The 27964-nt window shown below is 41.3% G+C and overlaps 1 protein-coding gene across 12 annotated transcripts in view; it reads left to right on the top strand.

The window, feature by feature from the left end:
• DST (dystonin) overlaps nucleotides 1–27964 on the top strand; it is a 470805-nt gene that overhangs the window by 299342 nt on the left and 143499 nt on the right. For 10 of the 12 annotated variants that reach the window (XM_057698604.1, XM_057698599.1, XM_057698600.1 and 7 more), the window contains 17 exons: nucleotides 2034–2129; nucleotides 2952–3077; nucleotides 3696–3848; nucleotides 4037–4191; nucleotides 4398–4524; nucleotides 4994–5177; nucleotides 6110–6267; nucleotides 7167–7345; nucleotides 8250–8388; nucleotides 9210–9403; nucleotides 11113–11275; nucleotides 12115–12198; nucleotides 12934–13041; nucleotides 13559–13657; nucleotides 23634–23762; nucleotides 25973–26061; nucleotides 27010–27145. In XM_057698604.1, the coding sequence (XP_057554587.1) occupies nucleotides 2034–2129; nucleotides 2952–3077; nucleotides 3696–3848; nucleotides 4037–4191; nucleotides 4398–4524; nucleotides 4994–5177; nucleotides 6110–6267; nucleotides 7167–7345; nucleotides 8250–8388; nucleotides 9210–9403; nucleotides 11113–11275; nucleotides 12115–12198; nucleotides 12934–13041; nucleotides 13559–13657; nucleotides 23634–23762; nucleotides 25973–26061; nucleotides 27010–27145 (2319 nt within the window). Of the gene's footprint in view, nucleotides 1–2033; nucleotides 2130–2951; nucleotides 3078–3695; nucleotides 3849–4036; nucleotides 4192–4397; nucleotides 4525–4993; nucleotides 5178–6109; nucleotides 6268–7166; nucleotides 7346–8249; nucleotides 8389–9209; nucleotides 9404–11112; nucleotides 11276–12114; nucleotides 12199–12933; nucleotides 13042–13558; nucleotides 13658–17212; nucleotides 19868–20428; nucleotides 22501–23633; nucleotides 23763–25972; nucleotides 26062–27009; nucleotides 27146–27964 lie in introns of those variants that run through there. The other 2 variants (XM_057698598.1, XM_057698609.1) reach the window with 2 other exon arrangements.

The raw sequence follows: 27964 nt of genomic DNA, 5'->3' as shown, positions 1-27964 counted from the left end.
GTGGCCACAAGAGGTGTAGTACAGTGACTGTGAAGGACCTTGACGTGATAGGCTTTGAGGCTGATTTTTCTTCCTGACCATGTGACACAGCACCAGGGACGTAACCTTGCTCAGTCCCATTCACTTACCTGAAATGGGGAAATTGCTTCTAACCCACAGTTCTTGGACCATAATAGGTTCTCAAGAAGTACTGGTTATTATTATTTAATTTACCAACTGTATTCATGATCTGGTCTTGTGAGGTGTGTCCTCAGGATGTAATACACATTTCAGACCCAGAAGGGGAGGGTTGACCTGGAGTTTATCAGGCTGCCTGTGGGGTGGTGGTAGGGTGGGGGGGTGTTTAATTTTTAGGCCTGGTATCTGCTGGTTAGAGTTAGTGACTTTCTGCACATTCAGGGGGTTGTGTAAGAGGCGAGAAGTATCCAACGTGGACAGATATGCATTTCCAGAGGAAGAAAAATGAAGCTATGCTTACAATGGGACACGCAGTTAAGGAAAGGAACCTGAGAGTCTTTGTTCACTGAAAGAAGTCGTTGTGACACAAAAGATTCGTAGAATTCTAGGCCTCACTTGGTGGTCTTGGGAATATTATAGCTGACCTTCTTTCGTATAAAAATATGCTTTTCATCCCCAGGAAATGCCACATAGGAATGTTAAAGACATAGAAGGTAGGGTGGCACTAGGGAAAGGAAATTAGAATCATGAAGGATCTGAATATACTTTTATATGATGATCAGCTAAAAGTGGGATGTTCTTTAGAGTAGAGAGATGAAAGCTGTTAGGAAATGTGTGTGATTGTAGGTTGAGAATTTTGATGGGAATGGAAAACATGGACGTGAACCTGATTACTTTCAGGCAGAGCTGTTAGTCTGATTAACTAAAGGTCTCTGGAAGAATAGAATTAAGCCATAGTCATCTTTATGATTCCAGGGACCCATCCAGTGTCTTGTGGGCAATGGATAGTAGTTAATTATCAACACTATTTTATATTTTATGTGAAAAAGAAACTAATAATCTGACAATGCACGATGTGTCTTTTATAGCCAATTTACTCAAAGTAGCTTAATTGGAGGGAGCAGGTAATGTGATCAGGATGTGATGCGGGATTTCCAGTGCTGCCTTGTACATTCCAACCAGAAAGCTGTCTGGACAGAGCTCAGCAGGACAGTTTTTCCAGGAGGGACAGGCTTACATAAGACATTTGTTAGAGCATCTAGGGCGCCCTCTTCTGGAAGCTAGTGAACTGCACCTTAAATATGAAAGAGTGTTTCATGTTTTCCTAGTAAGTAGGTGTCTTTCCTACAATATTTTTGCTCTTGGAAAAAGAGACAGCAACTACTAAATAAAAATTCAAGTAAAAAAATTTGAAATAAAAATTCCTGGTATTGTCATGAATATAATTCCAGAATTACACTGATAAGGGAATGCGTATGCCCTTTTCCACCCTCGCCAAACAATCCCCCCCAGCCCCACCAAGAGCTTCCAAACTACTTTTGGAAGCAAAGACAAAGGGAAAATTATGGAACATGTACTTTTGTGTCAGGAGAGATATTTTATGATGCAGTAATATAAAAATTCAGAAAAAAGAACGACGAAAATGTCATGAAAGAGGCATATCTGAAGATTCCATATAGGCGAGTGTTGGCAGGGAGTGGTGTGGGGAGAGGGAGTGGAGGCTTGGTTTTCTACGAAGCTGAGATAGCTTGCATCCATTTCCAGCGTTAAAGAGGTTTTCATGGAAAAACAGGTAGCTTTTTTCCAGATATTTTCAGAAAAAAAAATCAAGAAGCTAAAATTTTGAAAGAAAGTGACTGGACTGATTGAAAAATTTATGTTTGAACTTTTAGGACTGGCTTTGCGCAGCTGGGAACTCTTAGCTCAGAGGGACGTTTCGCTGCCCTGATTTTCAAGTCTTACTCTGTTAAGGAATTCTCATCATCTGTGTAGACAGTAGAGTCTTTTTATCCTTGAGAAGCCTGTTGTGTGTCTTAGTGTCCAGACGGCAATCGTGGCTGTGTTTTGTCCATCAGGCCTACCGAGCGGCGATGCAGACGCAGTGGAGCTGGATCCTGCAGCTCTGCCAGTGTGTGGAGCAGCACGTAAAGGAGAACAGCGCGTATTTCGAGGTATGGAAGCAGAATCACCGTGTAGTTCCATGGTATTGCAGTTCTGGCTGAGTTACAGAAAACATCTCCATAACGTACTGTTAAGATGCATGTGTGTAAGGTTCAGGGAAAGAAGCTACAAAGTTTTCTTTGTAGGATATAAGGGATATATGTTCTTTAGGATAAATGGAAGCATTCCAGTAAGGAAGAGATACTTTAAAAACCGCTTAAAATGTCAGAAAATCTTACTTTTGTCCATGCTTCTCTTATTAAGGAACTATTTCATTACAGAGAGCTTTTTTCTGTTCTTCAGGAGTTGTGAAATATTCTTGGAATTTCACCCCCGATTAACGACAGTTTGGACCCTAAAGTGAAGTAGAAGTTCAGTCAAAGTAATATAGGGTCAAAACCGTAATACAGACATAAACTTTGTTATATATATATATTCTTTTTCGTATTCATTTCCATTTTGATTTATCACAGGATATTGGATATAGTTCCCTGTGCTATACAGTAGGGCCTTGTTTATCCATCCTGTATATACTAGTTTGTATCTTTTAATCCCAAACTCCCGATCCATCCTTCCTGCTCTTCCCTCCCCCCTTGGCAACCACCAGTCTGATCTCTATAGACATAAACTTTGGATGGACAGTTAGCATTCATTCATCATCATCCAAGTTCAAGAGTTGGTGTTTGGTTAAAGGAATGATTTTGGCTAAGTTGTGATCTTATCGTGTTCCCATGTAGGAGGGGGACACACAGGGCTGTGGTACTGGAACCTGAAAACTCTGGGCTTTGCTGACATTTCATGCACTTTAACTGCCACTTTTCATCTTTCCGTAGTTTTTCAATGATGCCAAAGAAGCCTCAGATTACTTGAGGAATCTAAAAGATGCCATTCAGCGGAAGTACAGCTGTGACAGGTCCAGCAGCATTCACAAGCTGGAGGACCTCGTTCAGGAATCAATGGTACGAACAGGAAAACCTTCAGGTTTCATCAGTGATGTATAGTGGGGACTAGATTAGTGCTTTATTATATTTTCTATGTGCAGAACATCATGTTTTATTGGTACTCTTGATATTTCTGCCTCAATCAAACATTTAAACATTCAGTTTTTCCTTTTTTGGTAAAAATACAACAAAAGTGTTTCTTTATGTGATTGCCTCAATATCTTAAAATGCTTTTACTGTGGGGTGTGTGAGTGTGTGTGTGTGTGCGCGCGTGTTTAGTCATTCATTCCATAAATAGTTGTTAACATTTCTGTATCCCAGACACTATTTTAGGTGCTGGGGATAGAACATTGAACAAAACAAACAAGGATGCTGCTTACAGGCTGGGGGTGGGATGCAGTAAACACGACTGATGAGTAAAATATGTATCGTATGTTAGTGGTAAATGCGAAAGAGGAAAGAAGCAACCAAACAAAACAAGGGAAGAGAGGTGCCGGCAGGGACGGGGAGGGTTGGAAAGTTTAGACCAGGCAGTTAGGGAAGACTCTTCTGGTGAAGTTTCGTTTATGCAAAGCCCTAAAAGAACAGCGCGCACACGTTTTTCACTTTTAAAATCCATCTGATTTAATTCCTTAGGAAGAGAAAGAACAGCTTCTGCAGTATAAGAGCACGGTTGCAAGCCTGATGGGGAGAGCAAAAACAATCGTTCAGCTGAGGCCACGAAATCCTGACTGTCCACTCAAAACCTCTATTCCCATCAAAGCCATCTGTGACTACAGACAGATTGAGGTACTTTAACGCCCAGAAACAGACCATTTTCTGGCATTATTCACGTATTTGAAAGTTGAGATCCTATTTCTCATTAGTGGTCAAGTTTTCCACCTCAGAAATACAAAACAATTCCCAAGATTGGGTATGGAAAAAGATGCACCCCCCAGGGACCTCATCTGGTTATTCTGCTCTTCTTTTAAAACCAGATAACCATTTTCAAAGACGATGAATGTGTTTTGGCGAACAACTCTCATCGCGCTAAGTGGAAGGTCATCAGCCCCACTGGGAACGAAGCCATGGTCCCGTCTGTGTGCTTCACCGTCCCTCCTCCAAACAAAGAGGCAGTCGACTTTGCAAACAGGTTTGTGTGCACTAGCTCCAGACGCGGGGCTGGCTTTGGAGGTCTCTGAAGGTTAAAGAAACAATCAGTGCTTTGACGAGACTCCTAGAATCAGGAGGGCCTAGAACTAGGAAACCTAGGATATTTCACAAACACAAAGGAAAATTGTCCCATGGGTTCCGAGGGAGTGGAAAGACTGAATCTGAGTTTTCTTTCGTATGTTTCAGAATCGAGCAGCAGTATCAGAATGTCCTGACCCTTTGGCATGAGTCTCACATAAACATGAAGAGTGTAGTCTCCTGGCACTACCTCATCAATGAAATCGACAGAATCCGAGCTAGCAATGTGGCTTCAGTAAGTATAAATCTGCACATCCACCTAACCTGTCCAAAGATGTGGGGCCCCTTGTCACCAGGGGTGGGTTTTGTATTTTCTCTGGAGTAGGATGGAGTCCAGCAGATCTGTGATAGCATCATTCATTCAGTGAATATCTCTTCTGTGCCTGCTGTGTACGATGCACTTTCAAAGAACTGGGGTATCTGGAAATCCTATTCTTCATTCAGGGCTTACGTTTTCGTTGGGTGACAAGATACAGTGTTTGGGCATATAGAAATAGGTGCAGTTTGATTTCATTTATTAAATTTTATAGTCTTGTTTTTCTTTGTCTTTTAAAACCTAAGATTGTGACTGAAGAAAAAATTAATTTCCAGTGGTTTTCTATTTATGACTGTTAATATAAACTCATGTCCCACGACACCCCCTTGAGCTCTCTCCTATTGAAATTTCGTTCTTAGTACTATAATGGATCATTGGTCTTCTCTAGATAAAGACGATGTTACCTGGTGAACATCAGCAAGTTCTGAGTAATCTGCAGTCTCGTTTTGAAGATTTCCTGGAAGATAGCCAGGAATCCCAAGTATTTTCAGGCTCAGATATAACACAACTGGAAAAGGAAGTTAACGTGTGTAAACAGTATTATCAAGAACTTCTTAAATCTGCAGAAAGAGGTAAAGCATGGGAATCCTTTGCCTTTTTTCCCTACGGGTGTTTGGTCCAAGCTGTTTTCTACTATCAATGGGAATCTCAATCTTAGGTGTATTATCTCATTCAACCTGTAATAGGTAGAAGCAATTACTGGAACATTAAATGCATGTTTGAGGTGGGAATATTCAAGGAGGGATTTGTTCATTTCCAAATGATGAATTAATAAAAAGATGCCAACCAAGTCGTATGACAAACAATGAGTTCTTAATGCATCTACTTTTAAACGTCTGCACTATTTTGCAATGTGCTGTTCAGAGTGATGATCTTTTAGTTTCAGAAAAGTTTCAATTATTTTTCCATATGCCAGATTTGGATTTTTTAAAGACTTGTTTTTTTAGAGCAGTTTTAGATTCACAGCAAAATTGAGAGCAAAGGGGAGAGGTTTCCTATAACACAAAACAGAGCAATATATTATTTTCCTTAGACATCATAAACCAGATATTGGTACTTTAGGTAGCATTAGGGAATTTTTTTTAAGCTCTTTATTGGAATGTACTTGCTTTACACTGTTGTGCCAATTTTTGAAGTACACCAAAGTGAATCAGCTGTATTTATACATATATCCCCATATCCCCTCCCTCCCACGACTCCCTCCCACCCTCCCTATCCTGGCCCTCTAAGTCATCACCCATCATCGAGTTTATCTCCCTGTGTTATGCAGGAACTTCCCACTAGCTATTTTACATTTGGTAGGAAATTTTATTAAATCTTCATAAATCGTCATGTCCACAATTTCAAAGTGGATATCCTTGGGTGGGTTTGTGGTGATAACTGGTAACATTAGTTTGACTAGCTGTGTCCCAGGAGTAGTAAAACTGCCGTGCTGAATCCTGAACAAGAACATCTAAAAGATAGAAAATGAGGTATTTTCTGAACATTACGTTTCCTTTCACAGAGGAGCAAGAGGAATCAGCTTATAATCTCTACATCTCTGAAGTCCGAAACCTCAGGCTTCGGCTTGAGAGCTGTGAAGACCGTCTCATCAGACAGATCCGCACCCCCCTGGAGAGGGACGACCTGCGTGAAAGCGTGTTCAGAATCTCAGAGCAGGAGGTGAGGCTGAGACAGGATTAGCGCAGATTACTGTCTCAATGACCTTTACTGTCGACTCTGCGACATCTCACACGCTCCCTGTGCCGGGGGGTCACTTGGTGAGGTCTGACTGTTTGCGGCTGATGACAGACGAGGATTCTGTAATTCAGTTCCACCTCTCACTCGGGTAAACACAGGAACACGGACTTTCTTACCCATTTATGTGGAGGCCGCGAGGGCTTCTCCCAGTTTATCACCCGCGAGATGCACAAGCACTGAATTAGATGTTTGGGCCCGAGGAGATGGGCAGTGAGGGAGTGATGGATTGTACGATTTGATTGCTGTGGCTTCGTTTCTTTGATAAAGAAACAGTAAAGAATACATAAATGTTTTACAACTAGAGATGATCCTACTAAGTGAAGTAAGTCAGAAAAAGACAAATACCATATGATATCACTTATATGTGGAATCTGAAGTATGACACAGATGAACATATCTACAGAACAGAAACAGACTCACAGACATAGAGAACAGACCCATGGTTGCCAGTGGGGGGCGGTGGGGGGAGGAATGGCTTGGGAGTTTGGGGTTAGCAGATGCAAACTACTATATACAGGATGGATAAACAACAAGGTCCTACTGTATAGCACAGGGCCGTATATTCAATATCCTGAGATAAACCATATGGAAAAGAATGTGAAAAAAAGAATGGATGTATGTGTATAACTGAGTCAGTGTGCTGTACAGCAGAAATTAACGCAACATTGTAAATCACCTACACTTCAATTAAGAAAAAAGAGGATATGTGCATGTTTAAGTCAAGGGTCATAATGGGAAATGTGTATTTTTAAAGTGTTTGAAGAAAGAGGTCCCGTCTGGAGTGATAGCCTAATCCTTATGTTTTGTTCTCTATCGTGCAGAAACTAAAGAAAGAGCTGGAGCGACTTAAAGACGATTTGGCCACAATCACGAGTAAATGTGAAGACTTTTTCAGCCAAGCGGCTGCCTCTTCCTCAGCTCCCACCTTGCGATCCGAGCTCAGCGTGGTGGTCCAGAGCGTGAACCACGTCTATTCCATGTCCTCCACCTACATAGAGAAGTATGGAATCACTGCCTTAAATAAAAATCATCCAAACTGGCTTCATAAAGCTGCCATTTTGTATATAGGCTGTCTAGCTAAAAATGTTTGTTTTTAAGAATATAATTTTTTTTCTTAATAACAAATATATTAAATATTTCCATGGACTTATGATCCTTCTTCATGTTGAAAGGGGGTGAGCTTCAGAGACTAGAGCATTAATGATCTTCCCGCAAGTTGCCTGTAGTTTTGGTAGCTCAGCTGTTGTAGGACTTTCCTCCCAGGCCTGGTCGCAGCGGGGTTTGAAAGAAGCCCCTATTCTGTTGGAATCTCCTGCTGAGGACCACTTGTGGGGACAGGGTGTGGGTTCTGTTAAAAGACAGCCGGATGGTAATCATTCTTTAAAAACTTTATTGAAGTACAGTTGATTTACAGTGTTGTGTTATTTACTGCTATACAGCAAAGTGACTCAGCTATACGTATAAATACATTCTTTTTCATGTTCTCTTCCATTGTGGTTTATCTCAGGATGATGAGTAGCGTTCCCTGTGCTGTAGAGTAGGACCTTGTCATGTATCCATTCTACATGTGATAGTTTGCATCTCCTAACCCCAAACTCCCAGTCCATCCCTCCCCCAAATCCCTCCCCCCTGGCAGCCACCAGTCTGATCTCTGTGTGTGTGAGTCTGGTTCTCTTTCGTAGATAAGTTCATTTGTGTCCTATTTTAGATTCCACATATAGGTGATATCATTTGGCATTTGTCTTTGTCTGACTTACTTAGCGGGATGTTAATCTTGTAATAAAAGTGTCAGTGTCCCGGGATGAAAAACACGCTGCATCACCCACCCTCGTGGTGCTTTGGGACTGTATTGTGGGAAAATAAATGCTTACCAAAAGAGGGTATTGTTTAATTCTCTTTCTCAGGTTGAAAACTGTCAACTTGGTGTTAAAAAACACTCAAGCTGCAGAAGCCCTTGTAAAACTCTATGAAACTAAACTGTGTGAAGAGGAAGCAGTTATAGCTGACAAGAATAACATTGAGAACCTAATAAGTACTTTAAAGGTATGAGTCTCACTGCTGGCTATTTTTTAAGATTATCATCTAGAAGTATTTCTCTAGCACTTGGCCCACGTCTTCAGACATCAAGCGTTAAGTGTTTGAACTTGACTACGTTGCTATTCATTCCATGTCCAATCTCTGTCATGCCACGGCTTAACTGTAAATAAGTCTGTTCATTCATTTTTAGTTTGAGGTGAGGTCTCTTCATTTGAAGTTCGGATCTTTTTGATGGTGGGTCTTTATAGTCCCTTCATGCTGGCAGCAAGAGGAGTTGAAACGAAAAAGTGAATTGTTTGTGACAGATTTTCTTGCAAAGAGGCAGCTATTTTAAGAAGTCTGGGAGGAGAGGAGAGTAGTTAATTTAAGAAGGAAAAAGGCTGATAGCTGTACTCGTCTGTTTCTCTTCTTTCATTTATAAAACCCTAAGTAAAGATATTGTAAAACAGTTGTAAAAAGTTGTCTCAGTGATTTTTAATGCATATGTTTATTTTTAAACAATGAGATCAGTAGATATTTAAAAAATAAACAATGAAGAAAGACTTATTGAGGTAGCCGACTTGCTTGTGAAATATATTTTATTGGTATGCAATTTCTATTAGACTGAACTCTATGAAATTGTTTTTTTTTAGGTCAAAATACAGTCAAATATTGGCAGTTTTATAAGGTTCAACCTAATGTAATATTTTGTATATGAAAGATATTTTTTCTTTTGTTTGATTTTATAGCAGTCATTTGTAAATGAATTGTAAAATTAGGTGAATAATATGTTTATCCAGTGAGTGGTTGATACGTTTTTGTAACATTTATAAATTGATGTGTTTTAGCAATGGAGATCTGAAGTGGATGAAAAGAGAGAGGTCTTCCATGCGCTGGAGGATGAGCTGCAGAGAGCAAAGACCATCAGTGATGAGATGTTTAAAACCTACAAGGAACGTGACCTTGACTTTGACTGGCACAAAGAAAAAGCAGATCAGTTGGTTGAGAGGTGGCAGAATGTTCATGTTCAGGTTGACAACAGGTTAGTACCCTTTTCATTCAGTTTTAGCTCAGATTTAATCTCTATGTTCTGGGTAAAGTCTGACTGTGTTAGGCTTTTTATTTCCATATGTAATTCATTCCATAGAGTTAATTTCCATATATAGTTAATTGTGTTACTTGCAAGAGTTCTGTCCAATTACATTTCTTTCTTTTTTTTTTTTTAGTATAGCCACTTTTTTTTTCTTTTTTTAAGAACTTTTATTGAGATACAGTTAACATACAATAAATGCATATATTTAGAGTGTACAATTTGGTATTTTTTTCTTATTAATAACGTATATATGACAGTCCCAGTCTCCCAATTCATCCCCCCCACCCCAACCCTCCCTGCTTTCCCCATTTGATGTCCATATGTTTGTTCTCTACATCTGTGTCTCTATTTCTGCCTTGCAAACCAGTTGATTTGTACCATTTTTCTGTATTCCACATATATGTGTTAATATACGATATTTGTTTTTCTCTTTCTGACTCACTTCACTCTGTATGACAGTCTCTAGGTCCATCCATGTCTCTACAAATGTCCCAGTTTCATTCCTTTTACAGCTGAGTACTATTCCATTGTATATATGTACCACATCTTTTTTATCCATTCATCTGTTAATGGACATTTAGGTTGCTTCCATGTCCTGGCTATTGTAAATAGTGCTGCAGTGAACACTGGAGTGCATGTGTCTTTTTGAATTATGGTGTTCTCTGGGTTACATTTCTTTTTTATAGAATGGACTTTAGTAAGATATTTAACTTCCAAGTCAGTATTTTTCAGTTCTGGTTTATTACAGCTATTGATGTACTCTGGCATTTATCTAGTTAATCTACTTGCCTTTTCTGAAGGAAAAAAAATGTAGTTCCCTAATTCTTACCACTGATAGTATCCAAATAACCATGACTTAGAGGAGCATGGGTCATGCATTTCCTAGGGCCAAATGAATCATCTATACTAGGCAAGAAGCCTAAAGAGACTGAAATGACCTGATGCTCATTTTAATTGAAGACACAAGAAAGTCGAAATCATTTACCCACTGACTGAAATAAAGTGAAAAGAAATGGGGTGGTTTGGGGGACTCATGTTAAAAGAAATGGAACAGTGTTCTTTCTTATTCATTTTTTAATGTTTTTATTAATGCAACTAAAATGCTTTTATCATATAGTGCCATTTGTAGGAAATAAATTGTGTTTAAATAAATGGTATCTAATCTCTAAAATACGTGATCTGTGGGTTTAATGTAGTGGTTTTAAAATCATAGAAACTGGGGTGTTTAATCACAGCTCTTGGAAAGGACCCTCTGAGTCCATGTTGAACTATTCATTGCTATTGCATCATTATTTCAGAAGTGAACTACCATTGCTGCAAACTTTGGGTTTTCAGAACTTGCTGATTGGTAATTATTGTGGTTAACTTTCCAGGTTTCCTGCTTTTGTAGCTTGAGTCTCTTGGGCTTGTCCCTAGAATAGTCAGTACCAATAAATTGCACAAGTCATGGAGAAAAAGAATTTCTATTCAACCCAAGGCAGTGCAGCTGCCCTTGGAGATGGGCCTGGGATGTTGTGGCCTTGAATTCTTGACACACCCCTGTTGTGCTTAGTGCATCTTAGGACAGTAATCCTTTGTCCCTCCCTTTTTTTCTACACCTTCCACCTTCCTGTTGGTTCCTTTTGGAAACCGTGACTATTCTGTTGTTATCCTCTTAGGTTACGGGACTTGGAAGGCATTGGGAAGTCACTGAAGTGCTACAGAGATACCTACCACCCTTTAGATGACTGGATCCACCAAGTTGAAACTACGCAGAGGAAGATTCAGGAAAATCAGCCTGAAAACAGTAAAACCCTAGCCACACAATTGAATCAGCAGAAGGTGTGTAAACACAATTCCTTGTGCAAAGGTTGTGTCTGCATTTGCTCACTCATGACCCTGACCTTCCTTTCTCTTGTTAAAACAAAAGGTCAGCAACTATTTCAAGGAAGGCAGGGAATACATTGTAAATGTTAAAAATCTGCACTCAAATCTACATACATCACTCACTTTGATTTACGAAGGTTGCATATTGGGGCAGTTGAAGATTCTAATGATCATTTAATTGCAGGTATGGACGTCTCTTTGGTACTTTGCTGACCACGATAGTTTCTTGGGATCCTAAATTTAAAAAAATGGCTAGTCGTAGAAAATGAAACCACCACATGTGACCACGAGTTAAACGCCTTGGGATTTTTGTTCATCCTTGAGGAGCCTAGTAATTCCTAGCTCTCTTTAGATCAGGATTAGTCTGGGGCTAAGGGTTTCAAATCTACCTGTGAATAATTCCCATGGAGTTTAGTAATTTCTGCTTTGGAAGCCCCATGAGGGGGTGTCACTTAGTGGCTTAATCTTGAAGGTTTGGACCTTACCCATAAGGCAGATGACATTAAGTACAGCAGGGTAGAGGGAATTCCCTGGTGATGCAGTTGTTAGGACTTGGTACTTACACTGCTGGGGGCATAGGTTCAATCCCTGGTTGGGGAACTAAGATCCTACAAGCCATGCAGTGTGTCCAGATCAATCAGTCAATCAATCAATCAAGGCTACAATTTAAAAAAAGTGCAGTGGGGTAGAGAGCTGTAGTCCTAAATGATGTACATATTTCTTAGTGCCTGAGATCTCAAGTTGTTGGACAGTATAGAATGCCTTGTCCCTTTTCTCCTAACCTGTGTTTATAGATGCTGGTGTCTGAAATAGAAATGAAACAGAGCAAAATGGATGAGTGTCAGAAATACGCAGAACAGTACTCCACTGCGGTGAAGGTGAGAAGAGCAGTTCCTTCTATCAGATTTCATGTTCATATATTCGAGGGGGTGCTTCTACGGTGTACTTTTAAAGCCTTTGCAAGTCATTCAGTCTGTGTTAAAAAGTGAAACAGAGAATCTTCACTCTTTGTCACTTACCTCTCAATGCTTTATGAAAATGTGAGTCACGTGATGACCCGACCCCTGGTTCTTTCATTCTCTCTCTGTGTCACACACGTGTGCAGCCTGCCACCCCCCCCCCCCCCCCCCACACACACACACACACACAGGCCAGAGTAAAACATGGCTCTGTGATCTGCCTCTTACCACTTTGTTTACCCCCTTGCCTCCTTGCTGGAGTAGCCACGGAAGTGTTGCTAGAATGTGTTGTGGTAGAACGTCTACCTTGTTTGTGCTCTGAGCCGCCCACCACACCTCAGCTCCACCCATCCGGACCTGCAGTCCCATTTCCTAACAAGAGGAGAGGGAGGTGAAAATAACTGGCACACTGTCCCTGACTGTCTCCACGAGCTCCTAAAGAGACCTAGGGACTTTCCTGACCACCCTCACCGTTTCTGGTTTTTATTGCCACCTTGGAAACATCTCAGGATTGGATTGATTGCTGCAAATGTAGTTTTGCAATATTTTCGTGACTTATTCAGTGAAACTAGATTCCCTTTCTCTGCATCAGATCTCTGTAGAATGAAGGGTTAGTGCTTTGCTTTAATCCATCTTACCATTTCCTTTATACAGGACTACGAATTACAAACGATGACCTACCGGGCCATGGTGGATTCACAACAAAAGTCTCCAGTGAAACGCCGGAGAATACAGAGCTCAGCAGACCTCGTCATTCAAGAGGTGATACCCGTCCAGAGACGGGGAGGGTGTAAAAGAGAGGAGCGACACTTCAGCAATTTTACATTTACACATTTGTATTGTGGTAAAGTGTCCATGATAGAAAATTCACCATTTTACCCATTTTTAAGCATACGATTCAGTGGCATTCAGTATATTCATAGTGTTGTACCTTGACCACGATCCACTTCCAGAACATTCCGTCATCCCCAGTAGACGCGCTCGACCTGTAAAAATGCCTCTTACTAAGCGTTTTAAAAAACCCTTTGAAAATCTTCATTCACGATGAGTGACTGGCAGAGAATAATAAATGTGCGTCATGATTAAATTCAGAAGAGGGTTGCCATTACTGTATTTTGCACAGCAGTACTCTCGTCCCTACACGGTTCTGATTGCTGGGGAGTCATGTACTTCCCTGTCCCAAAGCCTAGTTAATATTTTATTACTACTCAGTGTTCATTCAGCTCATTTAGGGCAACTGGAGATTATGTTCTTATTATTATTTTTTCCTTTCTTGCAGTTCATGGACTTGAGGACCCGGTACACGGCTCTGGTCACCCTCATGACACAATATATTAAATTTGCTGGGGACTCATTGAAGCGGCTGGAGGAGGAGGAGGTAACCATTAACCATGGGCAGGTTACTGAAAAGGAGTCACAAGATGGTTTCATGATAAACTTATGTGGTTGAGAGCCGGCTTATAAATGATTAATTATAAAATTATAGTGAAAACGGTAGAGGCCTAGGTTTTTCTTTTGTTTGTTATTAAGATTCTCTCGAATTGAAAAACATTGAAAAAAAAAAAAAAAAGAACAACCACTTTGGAAAAAAAACATTTTTATTTTCACTCTAGGACGCTAGTATGAGAGGGTTAATGTCCTAAGTAGTTCTATTTAAATTACGGAGTGTTGGCAGTTTAGCAGAATCTCTTTCAGTTTTCTCACAGTTGAGAAGTATTCTTCTTTCAAGTATAGTTACTACTGTTATGATGTCAGCAGAAATACTACATAAATATATTTGTTTTATGCATTTTTCGATTAATTTACATCTTCAAGGATTTAAAATGCAAAAGCCATTAAGTTAAAAGAAGCAGGTGTTTATATAAAACGGTAGTATTTTTTTTAAGAATTGTGGGGGGTTTTGTTTTGTTTTTGTTTTTAGTTTTGCCAAAAAGATATGGTGTATGTTAAAAAGACTAAGTACCATTCTGATTTGGAGAACTTCAGTGTCTTTGATTATGCATTTAAAATGTATTCAGAAACAGAAAGAATAAGAGTTATTTATGAAAATATATTTTCATAAAAGGCTATTGTATCTAATTTTGAAGGTATGCTCTGCTCTATTGTCTTGGTATGCTTTCTGTTCCTAACCTCAGAACAGACAAAAATAGTAAACTGAATGCTGTAGTAAGTAAATTGTGGGGCATTAGCTGTTTAAATTAGACGGTTGTTGAAATCCTGAAGGTGACTGTACTTAGTATAACGCCATTCATCTAATGAGAGAACCAAAACAGTAGTAAATGTCTAATAGATGGTTTAGTTTCTAAAAGTGTGACCGCTTTTGTAAACTATTTTTGTCTGTTCAGAGTAAATAATTTTTGGCAACTAGGTCACTAACACGGCTACTTGCAAGTCTTTATATACAACTAACTTCCTTTGGGTTTAGAAACGAGAACCAGAATATTTTCGCATCCAAATAATTGGCATACCCTTCTCATCTATGAAAGAAAGTTCATAATTTGTTTACACTCTTAGTTTTTAAGAGGTATGATTCCGTTTCAAGTGGTATACAGATCTTTTAAATTGTGTATTTAGTAGTTAAATATAAATAATTAAGCCCTTCTCTTTCTTGTAGTGTATGTCTGATTACACATATATGAGCCAATTTGCTCAATTTATCTGAAGTAGAATACTAGAAGTTGAGAGAACCAAAAGATTTCAGAAAGCCTGAAATAGATCCAAAATTATGCTTGTCACCCTTTGAAATATAAAAGATGGTATTGAATTTAAAGTCAAAACAATATAGCTTATGGAGGACCACGCAAAGACTATAATAACTTAAAATGGATTTTAAAATTCCTTATTAAAAATTCACCACTTAAGGATCTTAATAATGGCATATCTTAGAAAAGAGACGTAGCTCAGTTTTCTGATTTCAAAGAGTAGTGTTTCTGACACTGGGTCTGGAAGGACCCACATGAGAAATCTTGGTCAGAGAGCAGAATTTTTCATGATAAACATGAAATCAAGGAGGGATTCACGTTAAATTTCAAAGATAATACCGAATTTGTTACAGAAACATCAGTAGAGTATCTGTAATAGATGGATGGATAAAAGTATTTCTCTAGTCTTTGTTGACAGCAAAATATATTAAATGTTAATTGCTGAGATTAAAGGATAGCATGTCTCCTTGGGAAACATGTAGATAAAACTTGAAGCTATTTTTATGTGAATATGTTTGAGACATACAAGAAAGCAAATCAGCAGTAGGACGAAATTATTTCAAGTAATTTTTCTAATATTTGCTGAAAAAATTCAGTCAGCTAGACAACATGAGATTATTATCAGTCACCAAAATGACTCCAAAACACTGAGAGTTTAACAAGACATGTATTTCTGAGAGAATTTTCATTTTTTTAAACCTCAGAAGGTGACCAAGAAAAAAAGGGAGCGACTCAGAACTTCTTAGCAACAGCTAAGTTTTAAAGGAAGTTTCATGAGGAATTGAGAAAGACCCTTTTAGAAACTGTCTACGCAAAACATATTGAACACCTAATGTCTAAGCAGTTAAAATGCTTCAGTATCACTGAGTTGACCCTGAGAAGAAAATAAAGAAAATAGAGCACTAAATATTGCAGCCTGTGATAAGATTCATTTCCATATGAATTCTTATTAAAAATCATATTTAGATTAGCAAAGGAAACAGCTAAAATGTTCATCAAAGTTATTGGGAATCAAGAAATGAGAGGAAGCAAAATAAGATGCAGTGGTCTGTAATACAGACTCAATTCTCGAGGCTTACCAAGGCTTTTCAATGAAAATAAAATCTGCTATTTAGAATAATTTCCCTCCTTCGGTTTAAATTATTTCTAACTATGATTTTGAGCCCATGATGTGACACTAAATGGCCTTATGGTATTAATAACAAGAAATTAAATTCAGCCCTGATCATGTTGTTCTGTAGGTCAAGTGTATTCCTCCCAGCTGAGATTGATTTTGTAATCAGTAGAATGAACAAATTTTCTTAATTGGAGCTGAATCCCTAAGTATACTTTTACAAGCATTTATATTTAACACATATCTTTATGTTTGTGGAGTATCTGAAGGTACTTGTCAAAGTGGATTCACATGAGGGCATGTCCTTAATAACAGCAGCAGAACCTGTGAGTATGTGAAGCACACCTTTTCTAAAGCCACCAGGGACTGTAGCTGCCTTTGCGTTAGCAATTCTGAGTATTCTAAGTATCATGGTAAGGCAGATATAAAGTAGTGAGGCATTTGATTGTAGAAATTACAAACTTTTGTATAATATTCCTCCTTCCTCGAGTTAAGTATTATTTCCTCAGTTGGCTGGCTCTCTGTTCCAAAGTTCTATATCTTGTTTCTTTACCTGTAAGACAGGAGGATGTAAATATCATTTTAAATTTCCATTGGGCTAGAAACTTAAACTAAATTCTCTAATGTCATTCAGTTCCTATACATTGTACGTTCTTCTTAGCCCGTAGGACTGAGTTGTATGTGAGAGCAGAAAGAGGACTGTTGTGAGAATTTTGGTTCCTACTTTGTGACTCGACTACTGTGTGAGTTTTCAAAATTACTTAACCTCCCTAGACCTCAGTGTCCTCATCTGGGATGAGGGTCGTTCTGTAAGGTTTCTCCTTGCTGTAAAATTCTGAGCTAGCAAATTTTAAAAGCAAATTTGTTCCTAAGAGACCAAAAAAAAAAAAACAAAAAAGATTCCTTGATTTAGAACACCTCATATGCAGGGTTTTTCATCTTCTCCCACTACTGACTTTGGGAAGCTTCTTCTCTGAAGATGGTGGTGGTGGTGGTGGTGGGCTTGTTCTGCCTTTGGTTTCGCTTGTCTGTATAAGTCCTTTCATGAGCATGGCTTCAGATTCTTGAAGATAGATTGGAGCTGAATGGGTCTGACCCTTCTGAACGTCTCTCATAGATGAAAAGGTGTCAGGAGGCCTCTGAACACGGGGCGTATTCAGATCTGCTCCAGCGGCAGGAGGCCACTATGCTGGAGAATCACAAACTCACAGGGAAGATAACGGAGCTGGAGAGGATGCTGGCTGAGCTCGAGAAGCAGAAGTCCCGGGTCGAGGAGGAGCTTCCAAAGGTCAGGGAAGCAGCGGAGAACGAGCTGAGGAAGCAGCAGAGAGATGCAGTGGACATCGCTCTGCAGAAGATGCGGGCGGAGAGTGAGGCCCAGCGGTACCGCCGGGAGCTGGAGGCCGTCGAGGGGGAGAAGGAGGTGGCGCAGCGCGAGCTGGAGCGCGTGCGGAGGCTCACGGCCGAGGCTGAGGCCCAGAGGGAGGCTGTGGAAAGGAACCTGCGTGGCTTCCGGAAACAGCTGGAGGAGCACACTGCCACCAGGACAGCCCTGGAGGACCACCTGAAGAGGAAAGACTGCAGCCTCCATGAGCTGGAGCAACAGAAAGATAAGCTGATGGAGGAACTAAGGAGAAAGAAGGAGCACGAAGAGGAGCTCCTGAAGCTGATCGAGCAGATGGAGAAAGACCTCACGTTCCAGAAACAGGTGGCAGAGAAACAGCTGAAGGAAAAGCAGAAAATTGAATCAGAAGCCAGAAGAAAAATAACCGAGATGCAGTATTCGTGCAGAGAAAACAGGCTGCCGGCTTGTACGAGCAGCCAGGCTGAGGAGCTGAAGCAGCAGGTGGATGAGCTGACAGTGGCCAACAGAAAGGCTGAGAAGGACATGAGGGAGCTGAAATATGAACTCAGTGCCCTGCAGCTCGAGAAGACTTCATCAGAGGAAAAGGCTCGCTTGCTCAAAGAAAAGCTGGATGAAACCAACAATGCACTGAGATGCCTCAAGCTGGAGCTGGAAAGGAAGGACCAGGCGGAGGAGGGGTTCTCTCGCCAGCTGCAGGAGCTGGGCAGGCAGCTGAGCCAGACCACGGGGAAGGCGGAAGAGGTCAGGCAGGAGGCTGATGACCTTAAGAGGATAAAGCACAACTATGAGCAAGAACTGGAGTCTCTGCAGCAGGAGAGAGGGAAGCTGCAGAGGGAGGTGAACCGGATCACCAGGACACAGGTTGTCACTGAGAGGAGCATCCAGCATTTAAATTCACAAGTGACTTCTATGAGGGATGACAAGGACTTCTCTAGCGAAAGAGCACGGTCCTGCCAGAGAAAGTCAGATCATCTGAAAGAACAGTTTGAGAAAAGCCACGCGCAGTTGCTTCAAAATATTCAAGCCGAAAAGGAAAACAACGAGAAAATCCAAAAGCTTAAAGAGGAATTGGAGAGAAGTAATGAGTGTGCGGACAGGCTAAAGCACAAAGTGGATGAGCTCACCAGGCAGAATAACGAAACCAAGTTAATGATGCAGAGGATTGAGACAGAATCGGCAAACGTGGTCTTAGAGAAACAAGCCATCCAGCAAAGATGCGAAGCCCTGAAAAACCAGGCGGATGGTTTTAAAGACCAGCTCCGTGCCACAAACGAACACTTGCACAAACAGACGAAAACGGAACAGGATTTCCAGAGGAGAATCAAATGCCTGGAAGAAGACCTGGCCCAAAGTCAACATTTGGTAAGTGAATTTAAGCAGAAGTGTGACCAGCAGGACCTCATCATCCAGAACACGGAGAAGGAGGTGCGAAGTCTGAGCGCAGAGCTGAGCGCATCCAAAGAGGAGAAACGCCTTGGGGAGCAGACGGTGCAGATGCAGCGGGCACAGGTGCAGGACCTGAACGACAGGTTGAAAAAGGTGCAGGACGAACTGCGCTTAAAGACCCTAGAGGAGCAGGTGACCCACAGGAAGATGGTTCTGTTTCAGGAGGAATCTGAGAAATTCAAACGCTCCGCAGAAGAGTTTCGGAAAAAGATGGAAAAATTGATGGACTCCAAAGTCATCACAGAATGTGACATTTCGGGCATCCAGCTCGACTTTGTGTCTCTCCAGCGGGAAAACTGCAGGGCTCAAGAGAACGCGAGGCTCTGTGAAACAAATATCCGAGACCTTGAGAGGCAGCTCCAGCAGTGTCGCGAGCAGATGCACCAAGGGCAAGGTGGGGAGGTACATCACCACCAGAAATGTCGGAAGCTCGAAGATGAGCTGGTCGCCCAGAAACGGCAGGTGGAAAACCTGAAGCAAAAGATGGATCAGCAGATAAAAGAACAGGAGCATCAGTTAGTGGTCCTCCAGTGTGAAATCCAGAAAAAGAACCCCGCCTTCAAGCCGGGTCTTGAGATGGCAGTGAAGGAGTGTCAGTGCCCAGGGGACCTCTCTTCCTCTCTGCCCAGGGCCGGATCCCCTCTGCAAAGGTGGACTCAGGAGCCACAGCCTTCGGAGGAAGGATGGCAACGTCCGGGTGCTGAACAGATGCAGAAGGAAGGCCAGGGCAGGCCATCAGGGGCTCCGGTTGAGAAAGAGAAAAGCCAGCAGTGTTACTCTGAATACTTTTCTCAGACAAGCACCGAATTACAGATAACTTTTGATGAGATGAACCCTATTGCAAGACTGTCAGAAATCGAGAGGCTAAGAGATCAAGCTCTGTACAGTTCCAGACCCGCTGTCAGATGTCAAGATGAAAAGTGTGAAATAGACCTCGTGACACTTCTGGCGCCCTTAGAGGTATACCCTGGATTCTGGGACCTTGTCAGCTATCCTCTGTCAAGTTTCTGCTCTTGTTTCCTTTCTCTGCAAGGCAACATTTTTTAACCGTCTTGGATGTGATTGGCTTTTTGTAGTTCCAACAGAAAATCATGCTGTCATTTTCTAGTGATATCCTTGAATCTTTACTACAAACTGTAGTCTTTAATTTTTAAATGTTTCAGATGAAAAACACAGATGTCATGGCTATCCTGTTATATCTATGGGATTCTGCTCTGAGAAATTTAACCCTAAAAAATGCTTGGAAAAACCAAGCAGTTAACTCTAATTTCTAACACGTTCTGTGGACAGATTTCATCTCCTGTCTTTTTTAGACATAACATTTTAATAGCTTAATTGTCATCTAAAGTTTAAAACTTCAGACTTCCAAATAATATTTCTTATTCCTGAACCCTCTTGGGCTTGAAAGTTTTCTTCTCTTATCTCATCTTTGTTATTCTAGGAATTATATTTAGATTAAGAATGGGTAACGTGACAGCGTTCTTTAGGTGACTTTTAATGTCTTATAAATTCCCGTTACAGATAGCTAAGAGCAAGCAGTATGCTGTGCACACGGAAGTCACAGCATTAAAGCAAGAAAAGAGCCCAGTCCCGGGTACTGATGAATGGATGCTTGAAGGGTGCACGGCGGCAGGTGGACTCAAGAGAGATTTCCTTAAGAAGGGCTCAGAACCAGAGACCTTTCAGAACTTTGATGGTGATCACGCATGCTTGGTCAGGGACGATGAGTTTCAATTCCAAGGGCTCCGGCGCACTGTCACAGCCAGACAGTTGGTCGAAGCTAAGCTTCTGGACATGAAAACAATTGAGCAGCTGCGACTTGACCTTAAGACTGTTGAAGAGGTTCAGAAAACTCTGAGCAAGTTTTTGACAAAAGCCACCTCCGTTGCAGGGCTTTACCTAGAATCCACAAAAGAAAAGATTTCGTTTTCCTCAGCTGCCAAGAAAATCATCATTGACAAGATGATGGCTTTAGCGTTTTTAGAAGCTCAGGCGGCCACAGGTTTCATAATTGACCCCCTTTCAGGGCAGACCTATTCTGTGGAGGATGCAGTCCTTAAAGGTGTGGTTGACCCCGAATTCAAAATCAGGCTCCTTGAGGCAGAGAAGGCAGCCCTGGGGTATCCGTGTGCTTCCAAGACACTGTCGGTGTTTCAAGCCATGGAAAATAGAATGCTTGACAGGCAGAGGGGCAAACACATGTTGGAGGTGCAGATCGCCAGTGGGGGTGTCATCGACCCCGTGAGGGGCATTCGGGTTCCTCCAGAGGTGGCGCTGCAGCAGGGGCTGCTGAATAACGCCATCCTGCAGTTTTTGCACGAGCCATCCAGCAACACCAGAGCCTTTCCCAATCCCAATAACAAGCAAGCCCTGTACTACTCGGAGCTGCTGCGCATGTGTGTCTTCGATGTAGACGGGCAGTGCTTACTCTTCCCATTTGGGGAGAGGAACATTTCCAATCTCAACGTAGCGAAAACTCACAGGGTTGCTGTTGTGGACACTAAGACGGGAGCAGAAGTGACTGCCTACGAGGCTTTCCAGAGAAACCTGATCGAGAAAAGCACGTACCTTGAGCTGTCGGCGCAGCAGTATCAGTGGAAGGAAGCCACGTTTTTTGAGTCCTATGGGCATCCCTGTCGGATGCTGACCGATACTAAGACAGGATTACAGCTCAATCTCGGCGAGGCCATAGAGCAGGGCACCATCGACAAAGCCTCCGTCAGAAAGTATCAGGAAGGCCTCCTCACGCTCACAGAGCTCGCCGACTCCTTGCTGAGCCGGTTGGTCCCCAAGAAGGACTTGCACAGTCCCGTGGCAGGGTACTGGCTGACTTCCAGCGGGGAGAGGATCTCTGTGCTGAAGGGCTCCCGTCGGAATCTGGTAGATCGGATCACGGCCCTCCGATGCCTTGAGGCCCAAGTCAGTACCGGGGGCATCATCGACCCTCTGACCGGCAAGAGGCACCGGGTGGCCGAGGCCTTGCGCAGAGGCCTGGTGGACGAGGGGTTTGCCCAGCAGCTGCGGCAGTGCGAGGTAGTGGTCACGGGGATCGGTCACCCTGTCACTAGCAAAGTGATGTCAGTGGTGGAAGCGGTGAGGGCAAATATCATAAGTGAGGACATGGGGATCCGATGTCTGGAATTTCAGTACTTGACAGGGGGGCTGATCGAGCCCCAGGCTCAGTCCCGCTTGTCGATCGAAGAAGCCCTCCAAGTAGGGATTATAGATGTCTTCGTCGCTACGAAGCTCAAAGATCAAAAGTCCTATGTCAGAAACATTCTCTGTCCCCAAACGAAAAGAAAGTTGACCTATAAAGAAGCCTTAGAAAAAGCCGATTTTGATTTCCACACAGGACTTAAACTCCTAGAAGTATCTGAACCCTTGATGACAGGCATTTCCAGCCTCTACTATTCTTCCTAATAGGACGTGTTTATATAACCGGGCACAGGGTGATGTGCGGGGTCCACAGCTTAGTAATTGTGTCACACGCTGGAAGCACCATGAATTTCTTGAGGGCTGGAAACACCTGACTGCTCAAAATAGAGAATACTTTTACATTTTTATTTTTTTAAATAAAGTTTTATTGGAACGCAGACACACTCGTGTTTACATGTCGTCTGTGGCCACTTTCGCGTACAAGGACAGAGCTGATTAGCTCTGACAGTAACCATATAGCTCCCAAAGCCTAAAATATTTGCTGTCTGGTCCTTTCGGGAACAAAGTTTGCTGTCCCTTGATCTGGAGGAATTTGCATCACTCCTTTAGACTAGATAAAAGTCAGGATACCTGGATTTTAGATTCCCTTCTGCCCGAGAGAGAATACTTTTAAAATCAAAAATAGCAAAAGATTTACTGCACTTCATAACGGTTCCATTTAGCTTTGAGGTTCGCTTTTTGACTGCTACCCACACTAAAATAAAAGTATTTTACCTGGAAGACGGGATAAGCTTCAGGAACTCCAGCGAGTTTACCCCATTCTTTCTTCAGGACTCTATATCCCTGACTCGGTCCAGCCTGGTGTCAGGGTTCCCATTTATGAAACAGCTCATTACACTCGCAGAAAGAGCACTTCAGAAAGTACCCTGGAGTCAAAGGGGAAAATGTAAATTCGTTTCCACATCCATGAGGCTGTAATATTTCAGGTCGCCCTGAAAAATGGACATTTTTAGCTTTCCTGTATGTCGTAATCTTCTTTACATATTACATGTTTGCCACCATCTCCCATTTCTAGTTACGACTCTGTAATTAAAAGCAGCATTATGACTGGGTTGCGTGTTGCGGGGGCGGGGGGGGGGGTTCTTCATTCTGTGTACTTTTTGTTTTGTTTAGGCTTTATTCTTTCAGCTGTCCATTGTCTGATACTTTTCTGTCAAGACAATTGTGATTGTAATGCTAATGCAAAGGCAGCAACGCAGAGATTTCTTCTAGTGCTTCATGAATAAAGTTGAGTTTTTAAATGTGTCATCTTAATAGACCAGCTGGGAGGTTAGGCTGATCACTCAAGGCTGCGTGTGACAGCTTGCTTTGCTACCATAAACATTTTGGGAGTACATCTGCTACGTGATGTGTTGAATATGGTTAAACGAGTGAATAAAATATCTTGGTAACCTGTGTGTGATGAAAAAATACATTTACATCCTTGTTTTCTGTGGAGAGATCACTTTAATAGCTCGGTCATTTACTGGAACATATGTTTTTCTTTTTTTTAACCACTCACACCGGTCAGAAGTCACTGGAAGAAGAAAAGAAAGAGCATGTTGAAAAAGCCAAAGAATTACAGAAATGGGTATCAAATATCAGCAAGACATTGAGAGAAGGAGAGAAGGCTGGAAAGTCTTCCTTCTCTAAGCAAAAGGTATTCACCGAAGTCCTGGTTTAAAAATAATGATAGTGGGGAGAATTTACCGCGTCGATACAGTCCACCTAGAAAAACTTCTTTAGTTTCCCCCATTTCTATAGGCAATTATAATGAAGATCAGAGAGGTTAAGTAACTTGCCCAAAGAATCACACTATGTGGCAGAAGAAGCTGTCTCTGCTTCCAGAGCCTGAACTTTAGGAATATTAGTCTCACTGTAAGTCAACCAGTGTGAGGGGCTGCTTTTCCTCCCCGTGAGCTCTGCTTCCGTTTGTTTTGATGAGCGTGGCAGGAGGGCACAGTCACCCTGTTTTGTGCCCTGAGTACATCCACGCACCCTGTGTCATAAAGAGATGCAGGCTTGTTCTTACCATATAAACAAGTTTCAAGAAGAACAAAATACAAAACAAGATGTTAACCTTTGAGAGTCGAATGTAGTTGTGCTTTTCTAGGTCTTGTCTGTTTCCTAAAGAGTGTTCCCCCGTCAGCCACTGGACATCCTCGATCCTTTCCCTTCCCTAAAGGAAGCCTCTAGTTCTGTGGGCTGCATGCTGAGCCTGAGCCCCGCGGCGTGGCATTGGCTGGGCGGCAGCACCTCGTGCGACGTTACTGCTCTGAGGTGTCCTTTGGGCTGCCCCCCTGAAGCTGTTAGGGCGCTGGGTGAAGTGAAGCAGTTTGGCTGCTGCTCATGATAACACTGGAATTGCTGCTACATTTTAAAAAATAAATTCCCATGAAGTTGCGCAGCATTTTCCTGGAGTACGTTTCCTGCAGCGCCCTCTTGCTCCTGCCTGAGCTGTGGAAACTGCAGAGGCGGTCGTTAGCTTTGCCTTCCAGCTCTGCATCCGTGCACACTTGTCATCACTTGAAACAGACGTCCTCGACATTATCCAATAGCGGAAGACCTCAGTGCCTTGTCTCATTTCACCTGTGGTTATGAGGCAGGGCAACCTTAAGTGAGGTTCCCCCTGGGAGAGGGTTATAGACCAGAGTATTTACTTGAATTCTTATTCATTTGAATGAAAGCCAGCTTAGCTCATAGCCTCGCAAACTTCATTTTATAGAGTGTGAAAGAAAGAAGTTGGAAAGCAAAATTACATTTAGTGTTTTAAACCCAAAACCTTCAAAGTAATTTTATGCAAATAGTTAGTTTAAAACATCTTCTTTTTCCCCGTCAAATAGGAAGAGAGTTAAAATAGGGATACAAACCTTAGCAAGGCTTTCTTGGGAGCACAGCTTCCTTTTGAGGAACGTGGTTTATAAACCCTCTGTATTTCCTCATTCTCTAATTTTAAACTGTCCAAAATTTTATGGACCAGTTTTAGTTTTAGACCTAGCAGATGTAAAAATAGACTTTTCCAATGCAGATCATGACCTCAGTTATAAACCTTGAATAACACTCAGGCTCTCTGTTAAAGGAAATTTCAGGTAATTTAATGTCAATAATAAATGTCTTTTAGAACATCAGTGTGGGTTCATGATTACCTATAACCATGAAAAATACTTTAAATTGACTCTCAATAGAATACATCTGGGGAAAATATGCCTTTTCATTGTCCCATCATTTCATTTTTGCTCACTTAAAAGAATGGCAATTACTTTCTGACATTAGGTCTTCAGAAGTGATATATAGAGAGGAATTAGGAGAAAGTAATACAAGAGCTTGCTTTTCCTCAAACAGGTCAATTTTATTTCTTTATCACAGGCGACTTTTGCAAGTGAAAGTCTTAGTAATAGAAATTAATCTGGATCTGCAGATCTAGAGAGAATATGTCACCATATTTTTTTTTCCAAAGGAGCATTGAAATCAGGAGCTTACGGGAAGGAAGGGAAAGTTTGTTCCACGTTCATGTATTTTTTTGAGGACTGTGACATTCCAGTGCTGAAGTCTGGCCACCAGAGGTGTCATTAAGGCGTCCTTTATTTATGGTTGGGCTGGGACAAATGCAAGAAGCATTTTATGTGTTTTTTTTATTTCCTTGTGGAAATTATAGCCTTATAGTTAGAGGGGAGGGGCTTTCCTTCATTGTGCGTTCTCAGTAAAGCCCTCTTATCCAGGCCTGGTAATGACTGATGGGTGATTGACTCAGGTCACCCGAAAATAGACCCATCACGTGGGTCTTGATGAAAACCTGGATTAGTTTTTAAAAATGACTGTTGTCTAGTCTTTGTGAAGGAAGAGCTTGAGTGTGTTTTCTTTACCTTACAGATTTCCAGTGAGGAAATATCAATCAAGAAGGAACAATTATCCGAAACACTGCAAACCATGCAGCTCTTTCTGGCTAAACACGGAGACAAGTATGTTGGTTTTCATTAGGTCTTATTTGAAGTAGGGAAGTGGTCTTCAAACCGCTCAGCAAAGTAGAAGGTGGTAAATTTCAATGGCGAGTTTAAAAAATGGGACTCAATCACAAACTTACTTAGTAATATAATAACCTAGGACTAAAACTTAGTGACTTTTCATCACTCTTGGTCTTTACCAAAACCCTGAAATGTACTTATCATTTCCATATATTGCAGATGAGAAAACAGGCTCAGAGAGTTAAGGATCAGTAGTTAGTTAGCCGTAAAGATGCCAAGTCCTGATTCTGTGTAGTACTTACTCTCTAAGACCTACCTTTTGGAAAATGTGTGTAAATAGGTGTTTCCTTTTCTTAGCTGAGACCTTTGACAGCTTAATTTCTCATGGTTTGGTCCTACTTTTTGCAACAGGGCACTTCATATCTACCCTTTTCTTAAATCGTGCTTTGTCTGTCATCTTTAGAATTGCTCTAGAATGGTTTTGTATTGTACCTTAGTGAATCGGGTTAGTTTCCTTATAAATGACTTCTTTATTCATCCTTTTGCTTGAACCAGTTTCATCTGGAGTCATGGTACCTTACTTGTCCCTTTTCCTTGTTGGGACTAATGATGGGATCTTTCCCTCTGTCAGATAACAATTGCTATTTCAGAAATTTGTATTTGCTAGAGAGGTGCTGTTATATTAGCTTACTCTTTCCTTTAGTCCTTTTTCAGGCAAGAGAGGGATTCCTCGATGATTTTAGGGTCATAAGGGCCATCCTCAATTTTCATATATAATCATTCTAAGACCTGAGCAATCTTTATATGAGATTGTATGATGTTATATTTTATGACCGTATGCTAATTTAGAAGAGTATTCTTTTTTACAAAATCGTTGAGCCTAATCTGTCATCTTTATCACTTGAAAACTTACGTTTCTTTTTTCATACTTTCTGGTTATTTTAGAATGACAGAGGAAGAAAGAAATGAATTGGAAAAACAAGTGAAAACCCTTCAAGAAAGTTACAGTTTATTCTTTAGTGAATCTCTGAAACAACTACAGCAGTCACAAACCTTAGGAGACATAAAGGTAGAGGAGAAGGTAATGTTATTCATTTAGAACATGAGGCTGTCTCAAGACTCTTACTCTAACTGCATGAGATTGTAGAAATATATGTCAGTGACAAAGAAATGACCTTGAGTTGTGTACATGGAAGAAATGCGCGTGGGGTTGATTTAAGTACTTCGAGATTTCAGTGTTGTTTATAAAATGCAATCTTACATTTGCTGTCATCAGTTTCTGTGACATCTTAATCTCTGCCTTGCATGGTAAAAGGAAAGAATCATTCATTTTTCTAACTCTTCTCTTTCAAAGCCATTCTTCTACTGCTATAGTAGGTATTTTACTATATAAATATGATGGTTTAAATGAGTCTGTGAGTCATCTCTAAAGGTGACACATTGGAGTATTAGGGGACTTGTCTGATTTTCAGAGATATCCAGGAGATTTATTTGAGAAATACGGGGCCATGTGTCTTAGCGAGGATGCTCTAGCGTCTTCTTAAAATATAACAGAAATCACTTAAAATTTGGCCTACCCTTGAACTTGTAAAACTTGATGATACTCAATAGTCAACACAATATCCGGTATTCAAAATTTACCTTTATATTCAATTCCCTTACTCACTGGAGTAGTTTACACACTGTTTCATTTTGAGGGTCTGAAACGATTTTTCTGGCCCGTGGGTTTCGGCTATCCGTGAGGACGTCTGTATGCTGTAAACATCAGTAGCATGGGGTTTGAAACTCTCTCTCGTGTCAGGAGACTAATCTCACCCGACTGCAGAGAGCATGGTTTGTCTTCTAGGTGTGTGTCCTGTCTCCTCACCCTCATCATTTCCTGTGCCCTCACTAACCTGTT

Source organism: Hippopotamus amphibius, chromosome 11, assembly GCF_030028045.1.
Source record: "Hippopotamus amphibius kiboko isolate mHipAmp2 chromosome 11, mHipAmp2.hap2, whole genome shotgun sequence".
NCBI lineage: Eukaryota > Metazoa > Chordata > Mammalia > Artiodactyla > Hippopotamidae > Hippopotamus > Hippopotamus amphibius.
This window is presented reverse-complemented; position numbering and strand designations above follow the sequence as displayed.